The 12,327-nt window shown below is 41.6% G+C and overlaps 1 protein-coding gene across 5 annotated transcripts in view; it reads left to right on the plus strand.

The window, feature by feature from the left end:
- The window catches only part of ERC1 (ELKS/RAB6-interacting/CAST family member 1), a 539,904-nt gene that overhangs the window by 484,201 nt on the left and 43,376 nt on the right, over positions 1–12,327 (plus strand). For 3 of the 5 annotated variants that reach the window (XM_054035177.1, XM_054035195.1, XM_054035185.1), the window contains one exon: positions 8,371–8,559. In XM_054035177.1, the coding sequence (XP_053891152.1) occupies positions 8,371–8,559 (189 nt within the window). Of the gene's footprint in view, positions 1–8,370; positions 8,560–12,327 lie in introns of those variants that run through there. The other 2 variants (XM_054035205.1, XM_054035214.1) reach the window with 1 other exon arrangement.

Raw genomic sequence — 12,327 nt, forward strand, 5'->3', positions numbered from 1 at the left:
TCCATGACTGTCTTGTTTCTTCTCTGTCTTACAGTTGGACAAGTTCTTCTGCTAGTGGTTTGGTTTCTGTACCAGCTGTGGATTGTGAACCCAAACACCTTGGTTTCTTTCAGGCTTCTGCCATAACTGTTGTGGCTTATGGTACTGTGTTGAAGTCGCTGGTCATTTTCCTACTGTTTCACCATCCAGAGCTCTTGTAGTTCTTGTCTGTCTGTTGGAGAACAGACATGCAAGCCTAGAAGTTTCTGTGAACAGTGAGCTAATAGTTGTGACCATTAAAAGGAATGGACTTAGGCTCAGGTACCCATCTTACATCCATGAGATAGATACGTGTATGGGAATAGCTGAAGAAAGGCAGGGTGCATTGCTTCCAATACTATTAGGATATAAATTGGGAGAAGAGGAAATTACACAGAAAATGGGACTAGCAATATGGGGAGCATTAATAAGAGAATGAAGTCATTTCCAGTAGTAACTGTGAAAATAGGTTTGTGAGGGGAGTTACTAAAATAAGAGCTGATAAGGGCATGCAGCCAGTCTAGTAGCTGTACTTTCCTGGCTGGTAAAGACTGTAATTACTGAGAGATGCACGAGGATTCAGTTCCAGCTCACAGTAGCCTGGCCCAGGCAATCAGACCACATCCCTCTGCTTAATATAACACAGGGATGAGCCATGTTACTTGGGATATCCATTTGAATGTATGCATGCAACCAAAGATGAGTGCAAGAGACAAGGGAGTCAGATATACAGTGGATTTCATGTGACATTGCTTAAAATGGCTCATGAGGCAGGTGAAGTGCTAGAAGAGCACTGTGCACACAGACTATCAGAGGGAGGAGAGACAGATTAATCTCACCAATGGGCAGAAGAGTTGTAATTCCTCTGAACAGGAAAAGCACAGACTGTGTTCCCTGGCGGTTACTTAGGGAAGTGTTTCTATTTCTGATAAATGCTAAAACAGACTATAAGAGACAAAAGAATACAGAAACTGTGATGAGAGCACACACATCTACAGATCCCCAGAGTGTATGCAATGCAATTGTTATATTTGCAAGCAAAGGCTGTATCTGCTACTGCTCCCTATTAATCCTTGTAATGGGAAGGAGGAATAGATGAAATACCAGAACAGTAAGGAAAATTGATATTTAACATGGACTGTGAGGTGTGGTCTCTGGCTACTCACTGTTACATATTAGAGAATCAGCTGCTGGAAAGTGTGTGTGATGGAAAGCACAGACACCAACTGACTCTCCTATTTCTTTCTTATCCCCCTTTTCAAAGTCCCTTTCCATCATGCGAAAAGGATCCCACCAACATAAAATCTAATGAAGTGTGTAGGATCAGAACTTTCACTTGCCCCGAGGTTACACCCAGAAAAATTATGTGGGGAAACAAGTATTTAAATCTGTGGTTTCACCGCACAATCTGCAAACACAGTTTTCTCAGAGTGGCTGTCTTACCATTTTCATTAGCCAGGGGGAACACTTTCCCTCTTCTACGCCAATATTGTCACACACTAAATACCTCCCAAGTATATCTATCCCCAACCCGTGGTTTGTTATGTGGTTTTTTGTTAGTTGTATTTAGTGTTGAAAAGTAGCCTTTTTAACTTGAAAACTGTCACAACTTAAAGGAACTAACAAAATGACATTTCCCAGACCAAGTAGTTCCTGACACATTGAATTGCAGTGTGGAGCTACAGCATCACTGAAATCATGTGGTTAGCCATCCCCATTCCTCTCTCTCTCAATCCTGTTTTGTTCCAGAACCATTTTGCAGAGCTGCCAGACTCCAAGACTTTTTGAGAAGAGAAAAAACAATAGACAAAAAGAAACATGTTTGAAGTTGCCATGTTCTGATCTCATCTTGCCCTTAAGTCACTAACTTTTCTGCTTTTCCTCAGTTAAGAACGAGACCGACAATTAACAGTATGGAGCATTACAGAAAAGGGAGACCCGGACCACTTGTATTGTGTGCACTGTGATACTAGCCATTTGGGGGAGGGTGTTCACTGTAAATGTTAGCGCTCATGAAAGTGACAAGTTGACAGTACAATTAAATTCAGGCAGGGCTGGCTGTGTGCAAACAGCCCCTCCAGCTCTGCCAAAGCACCTCAGTCCTGAATTATAGTATTCCCTGCTCTTCTAGTAATAGCCCCCACACTCACACAATTCTGTCAGTGTGCCTCAGTTCTGACCTATAGCAGTCCCTTCTGCTCCAAACTTGGTTCCCCATTTAACTCCGGCAGTACTCCTCAATTTTCCCCTGTTGTTCAGATCCACACAGCCTTTTGTAAGTGGAGACTGCCAGTGGGGTTAAACGAATAATAGATTTGTTATGTGGACAAACATCTGTGAAAAGCTAGGGGTTTCTAAAACACATTAAAAATCCTTAGAGCAATTCACTGCAAGTCTTTTTGATTCATCTTCTTCATGGATTCTACTCTCTAAACAGGGAGAGTTGATGGAGAACGCAACCTTCTTTTGTGTTTTCCCTGTTTTTCCCCCCAGAGTCTGGATTTTTCCCAAGGTGAAGGGAGTGAGCTCTGGAAAATGTTAATCTGTGGGATTTGTTCATGGTGTATAAAAATTTCAGAAAGAATGTTTTATAAATATAATTTCCTGATTGACTCTGGCAGAAATGATACTGAGAAAGGCAGTTCTGCCAAAGCAGCCAAGATCCCTTCCAATTCCTCACATGGTTTTTTGTTCATTTGTTTTGGTTTGTTTTGGTTTTGTGAGGAGTGTGTGATGGAGGGTAGATTTGAACCCATTTTTCTTATAAAAAAACAAATCTACAGGAAAGTGAACCTGCCCCTGAGCTTCAGTAATGCAGTCTCTCTGAAGAAACCAAGTGTCTCAGTGCAGCAGCAGCTGAACTTAGGTCAGGCAGTGTGTTTTTGAGAGCTTTCTTCTGTTTCCATTTAAAATAATGAAGGGAAGACATTAGTGATAAATTGCTATGATTTGGGGAAAGCTTTGCACTTCCTGAGCCAAATTCATGCCTTGTATAACTCCACTGAATTTAGTGGTGACACCATGGCTGGATTTGAACCCTTGCAGTGATTGCTGAACAAACTGGAATCCTCTGACCAAGGAGCAGGATTAATTCAGGCCTTCATGCAAATATTTCCAGACGATATCATTTTGTTTTCTTGCTTTTTCTCAGCTCTTTCAACTGGAGAAAGAAAAACATTCTGGCTTGCATTTCAACAAATAGCCAAGATCTCTCTTTTTGATAATATTAATATCAAATCACAGATGCGTTTGTTTTCTCTGGGATTGCAGCCACAAGCTAAACTCTCCACCCATCCCTACCTCCCACCTGCACTTTTTTTTTTTTAGGTCCTTTTCCTTCTTACACGCTCTTTAACAAGTAGTTATGATTGCCATATGCCTTAAATGTATAGACTACTCATGGCCCTCATCCCTATCTGCTAGTGTTCAGTGGTAGGTTTCAGGAGTACACTTGCTGTGCAGCATATTTGCATCCATTTGAAGCAAGGTTTGAACATCAGGGTGGCTGAAAATAGTGTCCCATCCCTGCATATCTCTGTCAGAAATGGCTGATAGGTGGGGAAAGGCTATCCACAGAAGGCTAGCCTCAGCTTGGTTGCATTTCGGTCATGCACTGTGTCAGATCTCTTCATTATTTTGGAACTCCTTTTAAGGATTATATCCTTACAGGCTACTAAAAGAAACCATCAGGTGGGGCTCAGTCCACAACTCTGTAGTTCCAGATAGCAAACTGTATATAGAGTGTGTCATGAATGGTTTCACTCCTTAGAAAGCTCCTGTTCCCTCCACTCGTTTTCCTGTTTCTGCTCCACTAGGCAAAAAGACCAATTATATTTCTGATCTCACTTAATTTTATTTTGACCTCCAGAATATCTCCCAATTTCACTACCTTTCCTTTGTTTCATCTTTTTCTGTCCTTTCGGTACTTTGCGTCCTTATTATAATGATTTTGTGTTTGAGTTAAACAGGACATGGGGAAGGGGACTCAGCCAAAGTGCATAGAAAAGAAGCTATAGACAGTCCTCCATCCCACTGTACTATCAGTTCAGTGAATTATTTGATTGTGAAACTGAAGGCTCATTATCTGCTTTGTTCCTTCATGGGTATTACAATGTTATCCACAGTAAGTATGCACACACTCTTGATAGCAGGACTGCCATGCTGCTGAAGGGTTACCCAAAGCAGTCCTGCCAATGCCAAGCATGAATATAGTAGAGTGTGCTGACTTTGCAATGCCAATGTGATTCTGTTAATTTTTTCTGTTTCCTCCTCCCATACACACACAGTCATATACACAGAGTTGCACATTACAGCATCTGATCAGCATGTCAGGTTCTGACAAGTGTGAGTGCAGTTACACCTATCTTAAAATATTTCTCATTCTCTACCCATTTATAGACAGTTACCATCACACTTGGCCCTTTCACACATCCTCCTACATATTTTTGCATATTTATATTTGACTTCTCTCAGATAAACATTTGGACACCACAGTCTCCATATTTGAGGTGTATTGGTTTCTCCCAGTAAAAGAAATAAGCAGACATTTGGATAGGTCTGTCCAACCACATTTAGTACAAATATCATGTCTTGCCTTATCCGTGCTTCATGACTATCAAGTCTAAGACAAGCTTTTACCAAAATGAAGCTATTAAATATTGTCACTATCATATAGGTTAACAGTGATAAAGTAATAGCAACTCCACAGTTAAGGTAGCAGCAGCTATTTCATTCTAAGCCCTATTTTCACTCCTTCATATCTTTTGCAAAACTACATTTAGATTTAAATTTGTCTTGCTCACTCTGTCCAAAGTTAAAACTTTCTGGAAACTTTCTGGACAAGTTATTTTTGAGTTGAATTTGCTTTGAAATCCATTTCCACATTTCTTTGTCAGCTGATAACTTTAAAATGGTTTGCTCTTATTTCAGATTTGTCAGGCATTTACTGTCTCCACTTTAACATTGTAGTGAATTTTTGTGGTAGGTGGAATAAGTTTTCAACCTTAACTGTGCATTAATAATGTTTTGAGCTTGAGGATAAAGAGAGAGTGTGTGTGTGTGTGTGTGTGTGTGTGTGTGTAAGAATTGTTAAACAGACTCTATTCTGTGCTCTGATGGAAATGGTCTAATTGTATCATTACAGTTATTGAAGATTGGTTGTTTTGGAAAATATTTCCATGCCTCTAGGGAAGCCAGTTCATCCAGTGTTTCCCTAGAAAGCTCTACAGCTGAATGCAGAAATGTGACCTGGTTTATGAATCCAGAGCTGCTCTGCCTTTCCACTTAGCAAGTGCTCTTGCACCCTCTTGAGATAAGGTAGTGGCAGCTCTGCTGTGTGGGAAGCACAGTACCTTTTGCTAAGTGGCCGGCTCAAATTAGATATGGGAGGAACGCAGAGATAAAGGCATTTCCTACTTGACTGGCAGGATTTAATGAGTCCCAAGGGAGAGAAATGATCGCTCTGTGAACAGCTCTGGGAGCTCCGTTAGTTAAGAACTTTCACATGCCTCATATGGCTAATTTCCACTAAGGGAGGGACACCCAAGGTAAGCAGATGAGGGAGACAGTCATAAATGTACTCTGGTTTGCAAGGGATCTTGTCCCTGAGAAATCAAGTTCAGTTTCCATACTAAAATCCATTATAATGATCAGTCAGATAGTCCTGCTACTCCCTTATCACACAGGGCTCTACTGAATAAGAATAGTTAGATAGATCTGTGACACTGACTTGAAATCCATACATCCCATGCATGCCTAATTGAATCTGTTATCTGAAAGAGAATACAAGGTGGTTAGAAAGTTTCTTGATTAGCCACCTAATCATTAGACATTAGCTTGTTAATGTCCATATTTCTGTAAGTCATTATTTTACAGAAAATGATGTCTCCATTATACCTCGACCTGTAGATGAACAGAAGAGCAACAAAGAGAGGGAACACATCAAGAGAATCAGAGGCCTCAAATCTGCTATTTTAGGAAATGCAATTAATCTTAGAAGTGGGTTTTTAGTAGGAAATAGTATGTAAGGTCTAAACTAGAAGAAATTGGGGGAATGGAATTAAATTTTATTAGAGAATATTTAGAAAAAATAAACGATACAGAAAATTTGAAGCGTTAGTTATTGGTCATTGGGGGTAACGTACAGAGTATAGGGGTATGTTGGTGTTTTGGGGCTGGGCAGCACACATAGTATATACAGACTGCAATGTCCCCAATGAGGGGTGGGTAACTGGTGGGCGGGATCAGGAAACAGTCGATAAGCGGTGAGGGTCTAACACCCATACGGGAAGTAGAGACAGTCATGGGTATAAGTAAGTGGGCTGGGTAATGGGGATGGGGTGACCCTCACGTGGCGGGATTCAGCTAGGTTTGGTGGGTTTAGGGCTCAGGGGGTAGGGTCCAGCAGGGTGTGTGTGTGGTTGCACGAGGTCTCCCCGGCTCACTCTCGGTATTGGCGGTGGCCAGTGGCTGTTTACTAAATAGACAAATCTGATGGATGTGTAATGGACTGAAATTCAGTTGTATTTGGACATGGAAGTGTGAAACCTGAAGAATTGTGTTGCTACTGGAATACACCTTCCCGCTGCTCTGTACAAGAGTGGATCAATCCTGTCCTGTTGTGACTTGCAGTGTTGTCATACCACACCTATCAATTATATATACATATGTACAACTTTAGTGAATGGTATCCCCAAACTGGCAAATGGGGGTTCACACAGGACCTTATGTGCCCCATTCTATAGTTTGGTTAATGTTGTGTCATCTGTGTGCAAGAAGCAAATGCATAAACATGAGGTAAATATTCATCATTTTAGCTTTCCTGCCTTCTGGCCTGTCAAGTCATCCTCAAAAGATTTCCTAGTCTCTAGTCTTCTTGTCCAGCCTCCCTCACCCTCATCTTTCTACTTCTCAGCTTGTCATCTAGGCCAGGGTTTCTCCCAGATTATTTCCTATGAGGTGTTAAAATGCTGTTGACCCTAACCTTCTGCTGTAGGTTCCTGGGTGCTGCTGTGTCCTCATCAGAAGGATTTTGACACCCATTAACTACTTAGCTGTTGCTCTCAGCTCCTCTCACTCCACAGAACTTAATCCATTCAGTGCTGGAAACAAAAGAAGTGAGCCAGAACAGCCTTGTTAGAGGGGGTAGGATTCAATGTCTTTGTTGAAAGTAATACCAGCACCCTGTTTCTGTTGACTCAGAGATTATCACGCTTCTCCTTCATTAGCAGGGTCAGAGGTGTCCCACTGAAGAGACACCATGAGCCTGCTGACAAGCGACAGGTGCAGCCTCTGCCATGTCTAAATGGGAACATTTTGACAGTTGCCAGCATTCTGGCAAGCCTTTGCAACTCTCACAGCTGGTGCATGTCAGCAGATACAGATTCAGCACCTCATTTCTTTGAGAGGAGGTGCACAGTCTGGCCCTTCCACTTCCTCAATTTTTGATTCTACAGAGCCATAATTCTGCTCATTTAAATTTAAAATATACCTTTGTAAAAACCTAGAACAGTTTAAACCAGTATTCTAGTGTGAGACTCCGCATTTATTCATCTGGTCTCCATTTCTTAGTAGACAGTGACTCTTCAGAGAAGAGACTGAATGATCCAAAGGCTGGAAGTAAGAGCATAGATTAGATTTAGATTAGATAAAATAAATAGAGCTCTTCATTTTTAGGCCATCACATTAAGTTTTGCTCAGGTAATGACTGAATGTCATCACCATCTCAAGACTATTTGGTGGTCTATGTATTTGCCATGGTGTGGTAAGTGAAGGTTCTAATGTAGAGGTGTCTGTATTTCAGAAACTTAACTTTTCAGTTCATGCTAATTGGCATCATTAGAAGAGATCCCTTCAGAAAAAGGTTGATGTATGTGTGTAAAGCAACGTGGGAGGAGAATTTGTTCTGCTGTTGCCTTTGCTGTGGACAGACAACCTGTTCTGTGGCTAATACCGGACTTCATTCTCCAGGTCTATCAATCTGGCACCTTTCACCAACACAAAATTCACTTTAAAAAATTAAAGCAGGGAATTGTGATAACTGGATGGAGTGGTGTTGTGCAATAAACACACTAAATCTATTAAAACTGTTTCAGTTCTCAGCTTACATTGTCTCTACTTTTCATACTAACAAGCCAGCCAGCATCACCATGCCCTCTCAATGCTCCGTTTCTTCCTGCTTTAGACCAGAGTAATAGATTTTACAGGACTGAAGGGTTTGGGGATTTCATTCAGTGTTCTTTCAGCTTTTACATATTATGGGACGTTATGATTCATAACTTATGGATTGGTCTCTGACTTCTCAGTGGCTTGGGTCTCAGGCCGACCCTGACTATTCCTGTTTTCTTATCTTAGATAATTCAGCCCCTTTTAGAACTTGACCAGAATCGCAGCAAATTGAAGTTGTACATTGGACACCTGACAGCCCTCTGCCATGACCGTGACCCCCTGATTTTGCGTGGACTCACCCCACCTGCTTCCTACCACCTGGATGATGACCGGGCAGCTTGGGAGAAAGAGCTGCAGAAGATGACCCAGGAACAGGTGAGCCTTCAACAGGTCCATCAGTGGTAGAACCTTTGAAGTGTTTATACAGACCTTGCTGATGTGACAAAGATGCTGTGAAGTGAATCCATGAGAGGTGAATGCAGCCAGAAATGGCTCATTCTTCAGTTGATTGTGGGAGGGTTACTTTTTAAAACAATAGCCATTTAACCTTTATTAGGTATTGTACCTGTTTTACAGTATTTGTTCCAACTGAGGGCATGTTGCATTCACTCACCGTTGGGCAATAAAATTGCTCAGTAGGAACCATTCTGAATCTGTTCACCTATATGTTACCTAAACTTTAATTCTGTAGGATGGAACACTGTGAAAAGTCACTACCCTTCACTTTTACCAATTAATAGATTTTAACCACCTTTTTAATAATATAACCTAATCACATGAATCTTAAATATTGTGTAGTTGGTAGCATACTTACATTGTAAAGTACAGAACAAATTTGTTCTTAGGAACCAGCATACTACCTCATATGTATGTACAGTGGTTTCTGAAGGTATGTCTGATGATTAAAGTTACGTTTTTGTCATGGGTATTTTTAGTAAAGGTGATGGACAGGCCACAGGCAATAAACAAAAAGTCATGGCCCATGACCTATCCATGACTTTTACTAAAAATACCTGTGACTAAATCTTACCTGCTGGGAGGGGGGCGCTCCTGAAGACTGCTGCTGGAGGGAAGGGGGCAGCGTGGGGTGACGCTTCTGCTGTGGGGGGCAGCCCATGGTCCCACTGCCGCTGTGGGCGGGGAGCAGCCTGGGGCACCCCCGTCACTGGTCTGGGCAGGGGGCGGCCCATGGCTCCACTGCTGTGGGTGAGGGGGTGGACCCACCACCACCATTGTTGCGGGTGAAGGGGCAGCCCCGCCACCGCCACTGTTGCAGGCGGGGACGGCCTGGGATCCACTGCTGCTGGACCCAGACCGCTGCTCCAGGGCAGCACTGGGGACCAGCTGCCAGTGCGGCTGGACCTAGGGCTTCCCCAGCTGCTGGGGTGGTCTTGGGGTCAGCCACACCAGCGCTGCAAAATTCACGGAGGTCATGAAAAGTCACGGAAGCCGTGACCTTACTGATGATCTCATTGCAGTATGTGAATGTATGGGTCTTCCAGGCAATATTAATGCTGGGCTCTGACTGTTGACCTTTAGGCACAAAGACCAAGATTGTTAAAAATTGGTGCCTTCAGTTAGGTTCCTAAATTCATAATTAAGCATCTAAAATGGGCTGCTGCATGCTCAGCAGTTTTGAAAATCAGGACTCTTGCTTTAGAGCCAAAATATTCGGGAGCCTAACTTTAGACACCTATTTTTAAAATATTGCCTTATGTTCATGTCTGAGATTGTGTTATTAAGACTCCATAGTGGTCCATGAACTTCCATATTTATATTTCTTTCTCCCATCTCCAGACAATTTCTTACTGGACAATTCAATATTTGTTTCATCAGAGAATGTGAACTTGTGTTTTGAATTTTCTTTACTCAGTGAGTTGCGAGAATGAAAGTGAATGAAGGGATGAGGCTTGGGGTTGAAATGAAGCCATTATGTTGGAACTTCCGGCATCTCATGGTCCCTTCTTAAAGTTAATGTTTACACAAAGCTCTCTTTATCCAAGACCATCAAATTCTGCTTACTCAGACAGCTGGAGTAGATTATGTGTATAGCTAGGAGAAAGAATGTACTCTGACATTTATGCTATACATTCTTGTAGCAAACACACACCATGGGACAGATATGTGCAAACAGACATATGTTGTATAGTGATTCACAGACTTTCTAGCTGCCACTATATTTAAGTTAATTTTCAATATGTTTAGCTACAGATATATCACATCTCTATAATGTCATGTCTATGAAATACATAGAGAGTGTTATGCAGGTAAACGTGATCTCACATTAAAGGGCTCTAATGACATCGTGAGACCTATATAAGCAAGCAACAGAACAGAGGATCCCATTTTGCTTGGTATTTTGTCAAAGCCTGTATCATAATAGAATAGAATAAGGCATGTAATGCTGACAGGGTTAAAACCTTGCTATCTTGCCCAATATATGCAAAATTAAATTTACTGTTAAGCATATATAAATCTACCTGATTTATTCTTCGATGCATGAGTGTACATGTTCACACACTTGGAGTGGGATTTTTAAAAGTACTCGTCTAACTCCACTCATTGACTCCAACTAGATGAGCATTAAGCCATTGTTGAGCACTTTGAAAAATCCTACCCAGAATAGAGATACAAATCTGCCTGTTATTCTATGCAGTAGAAATTAAACCTGAGCTGGCACTTCCATTCTAAAGCCCTATTTTCAGATAAACCTCTACCTCGATATAACGCTGTCCTCGGGAGCCAAAAAATCTTACCGCGTTATAGGTGAAACCGCGTTATATTGAACTTGCTTTGATCCATCAGTGTGTGCATCCCCGCCCTCCCCTCTCCCCCCCTCCCCGGAGCACTGCTTTACCGCATTATATCCAAATTCATGTTATATCGGGTCGCGTTATATGGAGGTAGTGGTGTATATCTAACTTTCTCATTAATTATATTTTGGACTGTAATTTCTTGTGCTTAATCTCAGCCTAGAAGTAAGTATTTTTTGGAAAGTTTATTGGAAGTTCATTGAGGCATTTGTCAAACGAGCAAAAATGTTTTTGGCCAGTGAAGACATGTATCAGATGTTTTTTTTAAAAAATAGAGAACTCAAAAACAGGTTTGTTTTTAAATGTCAAACGTAGCACATACGTATCCTTCAGTGAAGGTTATTGCTTTGGCAATGTTTTGGGGGGAAATCTTGATATTGAAATAAGTCATAGACATTTAAAATAATATACTGATCATGCAAAAAGGACAGGAGTACTTGTGGCACCTTAGAGACTAACAAATTCATTAGAGCATAAGCTTTCGTGGGCTACAGCCCACTTCTTCGGATGCATATAGAATGGAACATATATTGAGGAGATATATATACACACATACAGAGAGCATGAACAGGTGGGAGTTGTCTTACCAACTCTGAGAGGCCAGTTAAGTAAGAGAAAAAAACGTTTGAAGTGATAATCAAGATAGCCAGGTACAGACAGTTTGATAAGAAGTGTGAGAATACTTACAAGGGTGGATTCAATGTTTGTAATGGCTCAGCCATTCCCAGTCCTTATTAAATCCTAAGTTGATTGTATCTAGTTTGCATATCAATTCCAGCTCAGCAGTCTCTTGTTGGAGTCTGTTTTTGAAGTTTTTCTCTTGTAAAATAGCCACCCGCAAGTCTGTCATTGAATGACCAGACAGGTTAAAGTGTTCTCCCACTGGTTTTTGAGTATTATGATTCCTGATGTCAGATTTGTGCCCATTAATTCTTTTGCGTAGAGACTGTCCGGTTTGGCCAATGTACATGGCAGAGGGGCATTGCTGGCACATGATGGCATATATCACATTGGTAGATGTGCAGGTGAACGAGCCCCTGATGGTATGGCTGATGTGATTAGGTCCTATGATGATGTCACTTGAATAGATATGTGGACAGAGTTGGCATCGGGCTTTGTTACAAGGATAGGTTCCTGGGTCAGTGTTTTTGTTCAGTGATGTGTGGTTGCTGGTGAGTATTTGCTTTAGGCTGGGGGGTTGTCTGTAAGCGAGGACAGGTCTGTCTCCCAAGATCTGTGAGAGTGAGGGATCATCTTTCAGGATAGGTTGTAGATCTTTGATGATGCGCTGGAGAGGTTTTAGTTGGAGGCTGAAGGTGACAGCTAGTGG

Source organism: Malaclemys terrapin, chromosome 1 (assembly GCF_027887155.1).
Source record: "Malaclemys terrapin pileata isolate rMalTer1 chromosome 1, rMalTer1.hap1, whole genome shotgun sequence".
Classification (NCBI taxonomy): domain Eukaryota; kingdom Metazoa; phylum Chordata; order Testudines; family Emydidae; genus Malaclemys; species Malaclemys terrapin.